General features: G+C 40.6%; 1 protein-coding gene across 1 annotated transcript in view; it reads right to left on the bottom strand.

Moving 5' to 3' along the window:
• The window catches only part of CPXM2 (carboxypeptidase X (M14 family), member 2), a 74,634-nt gene that overhangs the window by 49,619 nt on the left and 12,756 nt on the right, over window positions 1–12,259 (bottom strand). The window contains exon 2 of the mRNA XM_010154792.1: window positions 1,085–1,194. Coding sequence (XP_010153094.1) covers window positions 1,085–1,194 — 110 coding nt within the window. The remainder of the gene's footprint in view (window positions 1–1,084; window positions 1,195–12,259) is intronic.

Here is a 12,259-nt window from a genome sequence, read left to right as displayed (position 1 = left end):
TGCACACCAGACCTTATGTTGCACCCAACCTGTTGTACCTGCACGCTGGCTTGGAAAGGAAGCGGTCTACTGAGCTTTTGGACCACAGTTAATTCAAGTTAAACAAAGAATGGAACAATAAAAGGGGCAGGTTTTTCCCCAGTTAGAGAAGCACACAGATCCTGCAGAGGCACTAGTTGCTGAAGCAAAAGGAGGACAGTTGCACCATGGGATTTTAACTGGGTGGTCCTTCCAGCAGCTGCCGGTCATTACACTGCAGTGGGCACCATGTAAAATTGCACTGCTAATTAGGCTTCATCCTTCCTAGTCCCGGTGGTAGTTCATTAACTAGCAAACCCCTTCAGCTGGGGGGAAAAAAAAAAAAATCTAAGAGATGGTCTAACAATGAAGCGTAACTAATAAATTAAATAAACCTTAGAGATTCTTCACTTTTGGCTTGTTGCTAGTATCCTGTTTATGAATTTAACTTTTAAATGTTGTTCTTTCAGAAAACAGCACTAATAAAGTGGAAAACAGAAACACAAGTAATGGGAAAATAGAATATGGTCCTGCAAAACACCTAAGCACTTCTGCAATATTAAATATAAGAAGCTAAACCAGATTGTGTGCTAGTCACTTCTAAACTGAAGCATTTTTAGTGGCACAATCATTACCTCTGAAAAGCTGCCTTAGGGCAAGCGCTTCACTTAAAACCACACTTTCAATTAACCACTGTCACTAACTACAGGCAAACAACAAAAATGCAAGTTGCTGTGTGAGCTTCTTTCCGGGCTGATTATTTAGGGAGCTAGGATGAATTCCTGCAGCTGAAAAGGGAGCAGTTCTGGGCTGCCTTCACTTTTCCTTGCTCATAGTAGTCTGTTTGGATTTGCACTCTCAGCACACTGGAGTTTTTTCCAGCTAAGCCCCGTGAATCTAAAGGTTGTCCATCAACTTTATTCACTTCTATAATTCCAGTGTTTCCCCTTCATTTGAATTACATGAGCTGACAAAGTAGTCAGAACTGATAACCATCCATCGGTTCTCTTTATACAACAGTGCAAACTTAAGCCATTCTCCCACTTAGGAGAAAAATTGATGTTACCTGAATATTAAGCCTTCCTCTGTGGGCCCCAAGGCCATACCGCTTTGCTGTAGAGGCGTGGAGCTGGAAGTCAGTAATTTTTAATGTCTCTAGACCAAGTGGAGGACAATCTACAAAACAAAAGAGTGATTAAAATTCAATTAAAAAAAAGGCAACACAAAACAAACAAGTATTCAAAGTTTCTGGACTTCCCTTGTGCCAAACTGGCTGGGGTCCTTCAGCCGGTATGAATGAGCGCAGCACCGCTGAAGGCAATGAGAAATGGCAGCTCTCATCAAATCAATGAAGCAGTGCTGATTTACACCAGCTGAGGATCTGGCTTTTTGAGGGTCTCCGTTATTACTGCTTGCTATATGCTTCCCTTCTTCATGGGTATGCACAGTATTTCCTGTCAAGTGCTTTTCAGTACAAACTGCCAGTAAAACAGCCTTTTACTTTTCTCTCTTTTGGGCATTTTCTTTTTCATCTCTTGTTTTGATTTTTTTTCCTCCTCCCTGTACTCATTCCAAGCTACTGTATGAAGTTATGTTTCTAATTAAAATCAGTTCTGGAAACTTCAATCACAGTCCCTACATTGCACAATAGCATCTGTTACAGAGGTCTGGGAGGCTGGACAGCCCAGCTCTGCAGCGGTAATGACTAAGCACGAAGAAGGTAATTTTGAAACAAGGGGCCATCTCTCCCAGCTCCAAATCCTTGAAGAAAGAAAAGCAGATGTGATTACTTTAGCAGCTAGCCAGCAATGCCGCAAACTGCAGGCTGGAGCTCTAGCTTCGGAGGATAAGATTTTGGATAGATAACTTCATTATTATCACAAAAATATTCTGCTCTAAAATGACCCTCAACCATCAGCACCCACCTGACCCCTGGGATTGAGATCTCACTTGTGCCATGGTGGCTGGAATTGTCAGAGCACTCACTCCCATACTCTATACTTGTATCCCTCTTACATATGTATTTTTAAGCACTCACCACAGTGTCATGAGGGCATGGACCTGAGAATCGCACCCTGGGCATGTCTAACTTTGACGTGTAGTTTCGCATTACCATGCACAAACTGGCAAAATACATGAGATTTCCTGTGTTAGAATCATACAATCACAGAATGGTTTGGGTTGGAAGGGACCTTAAAGATCATCCAGTTCCAACTCCCCTGCCATGGGCAGGGACACCTTCCACTAGACCAGGCTGCTCCAAGCCTCATCCAGCCTGGCCTTGAAGACAGCCAGGGATGGAGCATCCATAATGTTCCTCCTTAGCTCATAACAACATAAAATCCCCCATGAAATATGATACTTGCTGTCAATTCACGCTAGTAATTGTTCATCCTTAGGAAAGTTCTCACAAATCCAGGGCCAAATGTCTCCATCAGAGGTAGTAAAGACAAATGCTAAATACTGATGTATTTTCTAAAGTACCAACAGTGATCTTCGTCTTACACAAGAGACAAAATGGAGACAGTTCCTCATTTCAAAGAGCTTTCAATCTAATTATCCAAAACAGAGAAGAGACAGAATGTATGTGGAAAGCCAGAGGAAGGAGCAGCTCAGAGGATTTTTGTTTCATTGGCTGCTTGTTTTAATCACATTTCCTTAGAGTGTTTCATCTTTCATCGTGCTCCGACTGGAAGAAGTCTCAGGCTCTGATATATCTCTGCTGGGAGTAAATGATATAGCTGGGAAGCACTTGTCTGTTTTTAACAAGGTCAGTCCTCAAGACAGGTTTGGAAAGCAATCTCTTGGTCCAAACTCTGTATAAATTGCTCTGTGCACAGCCTCACCCAAAACCCACCCAGAAGAACCTCTGCCAGGTACACGGAACTGCTTTTACAGGCTCAGTTCATACAATATCATTTAATTCGATGTTTATAGCACACCTAACAAGGCTAAGAGCCAATCTACAGGTATGGGTAGGAGTTAATAAAAAAGTAGATGATTTCCCACCAAGTGAACAGCAAGCGAAATCAGCAACAGACCCACCGACACTCAATCACTTCCAGATTGTTCTGGAAGTGCCCTTCTTCACCATTGCTCTCTCCTGTACAGACATCTATTTTGATGAAAACTGTAGGAAAGCCACTATTTTTGAGCCTGTCAGACCTTGCTGAAGTTACCTGGAGTGACATACACCTGCCAGTATATGTACAAGAAATGTGTTTGGTTTTATTCAGACTGAAATGTTACTAATTTACTAGAAAACTGCAATATTCTTTTTTTGTCTCTGGATTTCAGGGAGGGTTTCATAGATTGCAAGATGGGCATTTACAGGCTGAAAAAAAATGCCTGCATATATTTGTGTTTATTATCTCTGTTTCTAGAGAAACTGAAGCCTAATAATAGACTCAAGAATGTTCACACAGATCTCAGTTAAACATTGCTCTTTATTTTTTAAGTATGAATTATTTGTATTGTCTGTGAACGCACCAGATTAACAGGCCAATGTTAGTAAATGTTCAATTTGATGGGAGTTTTCAATGAAAGCAAGATTAGGCTGTAAGAGCAGGCAGGAGCTATCTACACTATGCAGCATGGATACCTCTGATGAAAACAGAGCAATGTGCTCTTAACAGTGCTCTGTCCCTTGCGGGTGTTCTCAAGCCTTATGATATTTCGAGTGAAATCGTTAGGATATTTGCCATCAATTCAATAGCATCCAGGAATTGATTTTTTTAATTGTTATTTATAAAAATTAGTAGGAGAGCGCCTAACTTGCTTTTTCTGGAAGTGAAATAAATTTCAAGCTGTCACTTCACTAACTTCCCAAATCACATAAAGGGGTTTTTTTTTCTTTTAACTTGGTAAGAAATATGAAGTATTTTGTTCCAATGCTTGACTGAAAATTAATGAAAAACATTCCTTTCACAGTTGGTCCCTCTTTCTCCAGTGACCATTCCAAACCAGGAACAGAACAGCAGGATTCTCCACAAAAGACCATTGACCTTTTGATGTTTCTGTCTGTGCAGCTCTGCACTGGGATGATATTCTTGGAGTCGTCAAGCCTATTGTTTGCAGTGGCTTTGATGTATGGAATTTGTGCTGTTTTCCACAAAAGAACATCTTTGAATTTCCTTCTGAATGAAATTAGGTCTTCTATTTGTAGCCATAATATTTGACTACTAACACTACTGCGCAACCTGCAATCTCAGCATACTTCTGTGCAAGGATATTGGCCCAATCTGAAAGCTGTTTCAGCCTCATGATGGTTGTGCCCTACTGATGCAGCATCTTCCACTGAAACTATGGTTAAAAAACCCACCTTCTACAGAAACAGCTTGGGTGGCTTTGCACCTACCGTATAATTATAGCTGCCCTGCTGCAACATAAAATGTATTAGCATGCATTCTTAGAAACATATTCATTCCACAAGTAGAAGATATATGGATGAGCAGGGAAAGGAGAACACTTCTGTTCATCTTTATTACCTAAATTATTCATTTATTTTATTTTATTGTGGTCTACAATAAAGATTGTCAGATAAGAACAGATTGTCATTATAGCTTTTGTATCTAATAAGGATGCATTTAGGAAATCATTCTGTACTGTTCTTTCAGAGGCACAGCAGTCAAATGACTGTTTTGTTTAAAGAATATTTTCCATCAATTTGAGAATATAATCATTTTTCAAATGGAAAGGAAAAAAGAAGCATCATGTTTCCTCTTCACTTATATTTTTAAGAGCCATGCCTAGAATTCTTTTCAATTCTCGCAAGTCTGTTCTTGTCTAACTCCTCACATGCAGTGATACTCAGATCTAGGAATGGAGAAATATCAGCCTTGTGCAGTCTGACAGTCTGCTTGACATTTGGAGGAAGAATGTACTCTGACTATTTATTTTATATGCTTCTAAATGTGTTGTAGCTCCAGGAGCTTTGTCATTTTTAAATACCTAAGAATCACCTTGCACTTCAAAATGTTTGTTTGGGGAGAAAGGATGTTACACTACAGAGACACGGCAGTTCAGAGGAGACAAGAGGAGGTCACGTCAGTGCAGTGAGTTAACACAGAATTTTCTCTATGCAAAGAACAGTTTTAGTGCCAGGATTTTTTGTTGTTGCCGTTGGCATCTGTAGCTTTGCATCTGGGGCTTGAGCCCCAGAACAGAACTCCCAGTGACTCAGACAGAAGCTGGATCAGGTCTTCACTCTGATAAATACGAAGAACTCATCAACGTTCCGGTGTAACTGATTCCTTTAAGTAGCACATTTTCCATGAAAACATGCACTGCTAGTATGATTTTCAGTAATCCAGCACATCCCAAGATATCAGTGCATTCAGCAGCAGCAATAGACACTGACGCATCTTTAAAAGTTATGCTGGTCAGTTTAGAGGGTCAGAAATTGCACACCCTAGCCCTAGCAAGGCCATATTTTGCCTAAGCTGGGGGAAGGGAATCAAGTATGGTGCCAGCATGATGTGCTTTAGTGCGCTATTTGTATTTCTAGTAACAACCTATTACTGTAATCAATACCTGTTTCTTCCTTCTGTAAACCCATTTGACCATCAGACTTGGCTATAGACTCATCTCTTCACTGGAGACCTTGTTTTCTGGGGACTCAACAGGTACCCTGCCAACACAGTATGGTCAGGTATCTCATGGCAAAATCCAAAGTCATAACACAGGTTTAGGTTTTGTTTGCCTATTTCTTTCCCATCCCAGGGTAGATGCTGAATTTAGACCTTGTTTAAGAAAAACAATTAAACATATAGTAGTTGAAGAAGATGCAAATCTATGAAGATATTGATGTAGGTAAGTTAAGCACACAACTAAGCATATACTTCGGGGGATGAAGACTTTAATATTTATTCTACTATTCATACTATTCTTAGACCTTTATGGTCTTGGGAAAAAAAAATCTTAATGAGGTCAATATAATAAATTTCACACTAACGGCTAATTTTAGAACTTTTAGTATGAAAATTGTGGTTAATAATTTGTCTTCCAACAGCAGAAACTTTTAACAGAAACTCTCGCCGTCTAATTCCTGTGTCAGATAATACTTAGGTCACAGGTATGCAAAGTATTTTAATATTGCAATGCACCTGAAAGGTGAAATAACAATAAAAGCACATTTCTGCTGACCTGCTACTTCCTGAAAATATCTTTTGATTGTTTTGCTGTGATGGACAGCCTTTGTGGGGGCTGATTACACAGAACAAGGTTCTTAATTTTCTAAATAATTTGTTATATTTGCAGTCTTAAGACATTTTGGGGGGGGACGTGGTCTAGCTAAATTTTGCTGTTTTAATGATGTGACCATGGAAGTGTGAAATTTCAGCAGATGTTCATGAGTCACACTTTACACTTGCTATAGCCCAGCTTTTCCCTGGAAACACGTCCACACATTTCAGTCTGAGCAGCTTTCTGACTTTGTTCACATCCAAAGTGTTGCTAGCAATACATACTAGTTTTTTTCTCATTTGAATTCAGGCCACCAGCCCCCATGCACCCCAGAGTAACTGGTGCAGTACAGACAGATGAAGGTTCTTCAAGCACACAGTTTTCTTTTATTTGCTTTTTCTTATAAACCCATTCCCAGGGTACCAAAAGAGCAAAGCGAGTAAGGGGCACTTACAACAAATCCCCTATATAGTAGTTAAATACTGAATTATAGACCCAGATCAAAGATCAAAAAAGGGATTAGATAGATGCCACAATTTTCTATCCTAAGACAACATTAATTGTTCTCTAATGTCATATCAAAATTGTTTATTTTTCTAGGACAAGCAGCAAATACTACACAGGGGTTTAAGACGTCGGGGACTTCTCTCAGAAGGAAAGGGCAATATTTATCATGGCACTGCAACATGCACTTGTCTTTATGGTTGCTGTTATAGATTAAAAAAGACCCAACACAAAACCACAAACACTTTTGGTTAGAAGCCACAAAACCCAGCTCTGTTAGAGGTCTGACCCAAAGCCTCCTTAAATCAGGAGGAACATTTTCATGGGCTCTAGGTGAAGGAGAAGTGTAACTGAGGGTCCCACAGATGTTACCATCTGATATTTCAGAGCTGCTTTTGATGACCAAATATGCCTCTTCTTTGCAACCATCATCTCCAGGGGCTGCCGCTGGGCCAAGGAGCTGTGTTTCGGCAGACTCAGCTTGTGTGGAGGGGAAGTGCTTTTTAATCCTATCTTGTTTGCTAGGCACAGCTTTGTCTTCCACGTAAACTCATGTCTTTCCCTGCTGGGAGCCTCACCAGAAGATGTGTTACAACTGTGTTTCATGTGTCCCGCTCTACACAAGCTTCAAAAAGTGAACCAGGAAGGGAGGTAGTTTTGGAGAGGTTGCAGATATCTCGTGCCTGATGGCACAAGGCGATGCTGTCCTGGGCAGGGAAGGTGTGGGGTCAGAGGCAGCAAAGAGGGAAAGCCCTGAGACAGTTAGGCTACCAAAGTTTTGTCCTCACCATCTCAGGGAATGTTAATAGCCCTCCTGCGGTGCAGACACTGAACTCTTCCATGCTCCCTTCAGGCCACCCAAGCACTGTGCAGCAGTTGGCAGGACTGGGCACAGCAGCTGACTGAGAAGTTGCAGGTTGCAGACTCCATACCAGGACAAAAGTGTCTCTGCTCCTGCTTCTGAGGTTGAGGGAAAATTCTGCCATTAAAGCCAAATAAAGAATAAATGAAGAATTGTCTTGATCCTTTAGGTCAGGTCTGACATGAAACCAAACATTTCTGAGATTCATAAAGTACAGGTTTGGTTTGTGGGTTTGTTTTTTTTTTTCCTCTTTCATTGTATTTCACAAACCCAGGTTGTGGCTGGTTCTAGATACAACAAAATAGCATGTTTAGTAGGAATAGCTTCTGGTATTTCTGGCACAGCTAGAAGCAAGAATTTCCAGAGAGCTTGTTCTCTGGGAGTTTTCTGGCCAAGCTTTCAGGCTCAAGACGATCCTCTATACCCCAAATAAAATAAGACATTCCATGAGCACCCTAGTGCTGCCATCGTGCAGCCTGCCTAGGACATGACGTGATTTATGATGTGGACAAGACAGAAGCCTGATCCCTGATGCTCCAAGTCAGCATTCTTGGGCACAAGATGCATTTCTCATTTTTCCTCCTGGATCTGGAAACACTGTCTTTTGCATGTCTTAAACTGGTTTAATTTCTCTTTTCCTATGTCTCTTTAGGAGAAGAGAAAGGCAGAGGAAATGGGTGTGCAGTTACGCACCTCAGAGTTTTCTTCTTACGGCCCATGGGAATGTCTCCTTCCCTGGGAGAAGCCTGGCATGGGAAAGGACAATGGTGGGAATCATAGTGCAAACCTGGCCATGGCATGCAGGCCATTAAACAAAGACACAGTGTGAGGAGAAGCTGTATTCAGTGTGGACCATCAGCATATGGAGGCATTGAGTTTCACTGTAGGCATAGTACCAGGAAAGGTTTCCAGATGCTCATGACACAAGGTACCCTCTCATTTAAGTCCTCCACTTTCTCTTCAAAGGAATATGTGTATTTAGCCTCTCTGAAAAAGACAGATTATTCCCTTTAATGGCAAAATAAAAATACAGCCTGAAAAATATCATACCAATACTTAACTTTTCATTATGAGCTTTGACTAAGGCTGACTTTGGTGCTATTAATTTTAAAATGTGTCTGAAGTTTTTCCGAAGCACAGGATGAAGGCTTTATGTAATTCCAGCTAAAGCCACAAAACTGAGTACAGCCATCAAAAATGAGAACCATCCTTTTTTTTCCAGAGCCAAACAAATAGACGTAGCCAAACAATGGAAAAAAAAAAAAAAAGCCAAACACGAGACAGATCACTCACACAATGGCTGGGTATAGGACTAAAATTACCATTAAAAGCGCCTATCTGTCCAATGTCTTCATGCCAGAAATACCTTAAAATATCAGATCACTGAGGTATACTGCAAGATCAATGATTCTAAATTAAGAACATTAAGTATAGCCATGGAAAATGAACACTGAAACTTGGAAATCCATTAACAAGTACAAAAAATAGCTACTATCCTAAGATACTACCCTGGCCCTATACATGAGACACCTTAAAAGTGCTAAAGTTTAACCACTTTAACAATTCAATTTGAGTGTATTCTAACAAAAATAGTAAAACTGCTTAAAACCAGTTGTATAAAATTGGCTTATGATCCAGTTATTTTCCTCCCCCTGTCTCCCTGAAAGCTGTAGTAGCAGCTTTTTACAGAAGTAAATATATGCATAGTTCAGTATAGCACGTATACTGTGCAGTTGTGCAGAGTGACAGCATAGTCAGGAAATTCCTTAGACATAAATAACCTGGAAAAACTCCATAACTTTGGGTCCTGGAAATAGACATCGACCAAGAATTCTGCCAGCTTCAAGGATTTTGCAGCAGAGCCAGCCTTATGGAGCAAAACAGGGATCCCAAGCTGCACAAGGGAAGTAGCCCAGTGAGAGGACATCGTAAAGGGTCTGTGTGTTCTCCATCATGAGGATCAGAATTACACACTTGGGGCTGTGGACCTAGCAGTGAGATACACATGAACAGCTTCAGCAGTTCACTAACAACACCTAATTTCACTGAAATAGATGGCACCAGTCTGTTATTGCCTGGTTTTCACCTTCCTACTCTCCCTAGCACACACATGAAGCCTACACACATAGAGCAGGAAAAACCTGAGAGATTGTAAAAGAGGTCTCATTAGCCCTAAGTCATTAAATTTTATTGCCAATATTATAGCTACGTCCACTCCTAAGTACTAAATTTACACTTGAGAAAGACTGAAATCAGCCACATCCTGGTCAACACTGCTCAATATTATTCAACTTTTAATTAAGTTAAACCCTAGCACAGACCAAACTATTTATTTCACTTTTCTAGAAGGTGGAAAACATGCTTAATAAGACACAGAAAGAGCTTTATTAGCTTCTTTTGATGAAGCAGTCCAAAGCTGAACACAAGTAAATCAGGGATGAAGATAGAATCCCTTTGCTATTCAGTTTGGGGTTTCATAGTAGGCTGTTTTCTACCAGTTTAGCTTTCTGGCTTAGCTCTCGGTGGGAGTCAGCAAACTTCAGAGCCAGCATGATGCTATGCCTTTAGGCAGCAGACAGTCATTAGTCATCTTATCTGTGAGTTGAAATGTCATCTTTCATTTTTTCATGATTAAAACTAAAAATACGCATTTTCCAACAGAATGTAGAATAGAAGTAGTCTGTATCTGCAGTCAGAGCTAGGTGAATAGTACAAGATCATCCTTCTGAGGGCCATTCCTCCCTTGCTTGTTTGTGACAAAATAATCCTTGCCAATTTTAAATCTTCCCAAAGAATAAATGGCTAATCGGAAGTGACATTCAGATTTGCCTCCTCTGCATGTAGACAAACACATAGCTGCAAACACACCTCCACGCACCAGCAAGACAACCCTCAAAGGCAGGCTGACCACTTGAGCAGAGATTTCCAAGCCAACCATCACACCCCAGCACCCAAGTGTGCTTATAACCCTTGCAATTAATATCTTTCCTCCTCTCACAGCATTAACTGTGAGGTAGCATCGCTGAGGAGTTGGGAACAGCTAACTGCTCAAGGCTCAGAGTCTGTTCGTGAGTCGTCACCTTGTCCAGGCTGGTCTCAGTTGCTGCCTAGCCCTCCTCCAGGTTGCACATCTGGGCTAAATGCTTGACCTATATAGACAGTCTGTGACAGGAAATACCTAAAATCAATCCAACTTGGTTTCAAAACCTTTTATAAAGTGTAAGTCTCAGTTTTATGAAGACCGGTGTGTCTGCTCTAGCAGTGAGTTTAGACATTTATATGCTTTTTTCTCTAAAATCACATCTGTTGTTATTATTTCATATGAAATAATAAGAGGAATGAATAAAAACAAATACATTTCATAAAGCATAGAAGTCACTATAGTGCCTGGAGCTATTGCTCAGACAATGATTTCAGAAGAAAGCTGTGTGGTTACAACTGACCTGGACTCAAACCTTGTGCTCCTTCCCAGCCCTGAAAAAGGAATCAGTTTGTATTTTCTAGAGCACAGTAAAAGAAAAAAAAAAGTTTACTTGGCCTGTTGCTTTTCATTTAATTATTCTTTTCAATGGACTTTTTTTTAAATTCATGGTTCATTGAAGTGCAGCTCTAAGACATTACTAAAAAGTCAGAAGTGGCTAATACATTTAAAGTCCCAAATGGTGGAAATCTGTTTTAGTGAAGAGATGAAAACTTGGTCAAGTGCCCACAGAAAATAACTAGAGGTTCTTTGCATATACCCAGAAATCCTGAAAAGCAAAAGATTTCAAAAGTCATGTAACAGAGCTTTCTTCTTTCCTTTAAAGTACCCTACATCCAAGCTGTTGCACCCTTGAGAAGCACCCTGAAAAGCAGAATATTTAAGAGCTCAAAGCAGAAGGAAGTAAATCTTAAAAGAAACAATTAAATCTCTAAGATCTGAGAAAAGTAAATCCAGGCCTGAATTGAAATGTGACTACCCTAACTTTTAAAAAAGGAAAAAAAAAAAAGAAAAAGAAAAATGGGATAAAGAAAGGAAAAGCCTGAAGAGCAGAGGAGTGGAATCACTGGGGTGCAAGGAGGGATGCAGGAAGGATGCTTCTCTCAGGAGCAGTCCTATGACCGGTGTTTGAGCTCACTGTGGGGACACAAACCCCAGGGGAGCCAAGGAATCCCACTGGAAAATGCACCATAGATGAAGAAATCTAAGCACAGAGCCCAGCTTGCACAGGCAATTAGTTATTCCCTAAAGTAATTTTGGAAAAAGGAATGATTTTTAAGGAGCTCAAAAAAGCCACACATGCTCTGCAGTCAGGCTCTCCCTTTCCCACATTTCACCAGCTGTGCTTCCCATGAGCTTTTGCTCAACTTCCCAAAGGATTTTGGCTTCCAGATCACTTTTTAGCTTTCAGATGTTCATTGTCAAAAAGGCAATGGCACACACCATGCTCCACCCATTTTACTTCTCCCTCTCCACCTGCCCTCAAGCCAGTCATGGAAAAGCCAATTCAGGGAACAAACAAACAAAAAATTAAAAAAAAAGCCTCAACCCAAGCAAGCACCAGGATTCTGTGGTTTGAAAAGCTCAGTTAATACCTTCTGAATTTTGTGCACTCAGCATCTTCAGAAGCCTCTGAACTTCCTGTCCACCAAAAGAAAAATGCTAAAAATACCATGAGAAAGACCTGACCACAGCTCTCGATGTTTCTGTGC

The sequence above is a fragment of the Eurypyga helias genome, unplaced genomic scaffold, assembly GCF_000690775.1.
Source record: "Eurypyga helias isolate BGI_N326 unplaced genomic scaffold, ASM69077v1 scaffold11347, whole genome shotgun sequence".
NCBI lineage: Eukaryota > Metazoa > Chordata > Aves > Eurypygiformes > Eurypygidae > Eurypyga > Eurypyga helias.
Note: the sequence above shows the minus strand (reverse complement) of the source record. Positions and strands in the feature narration are given on the sequence as shown.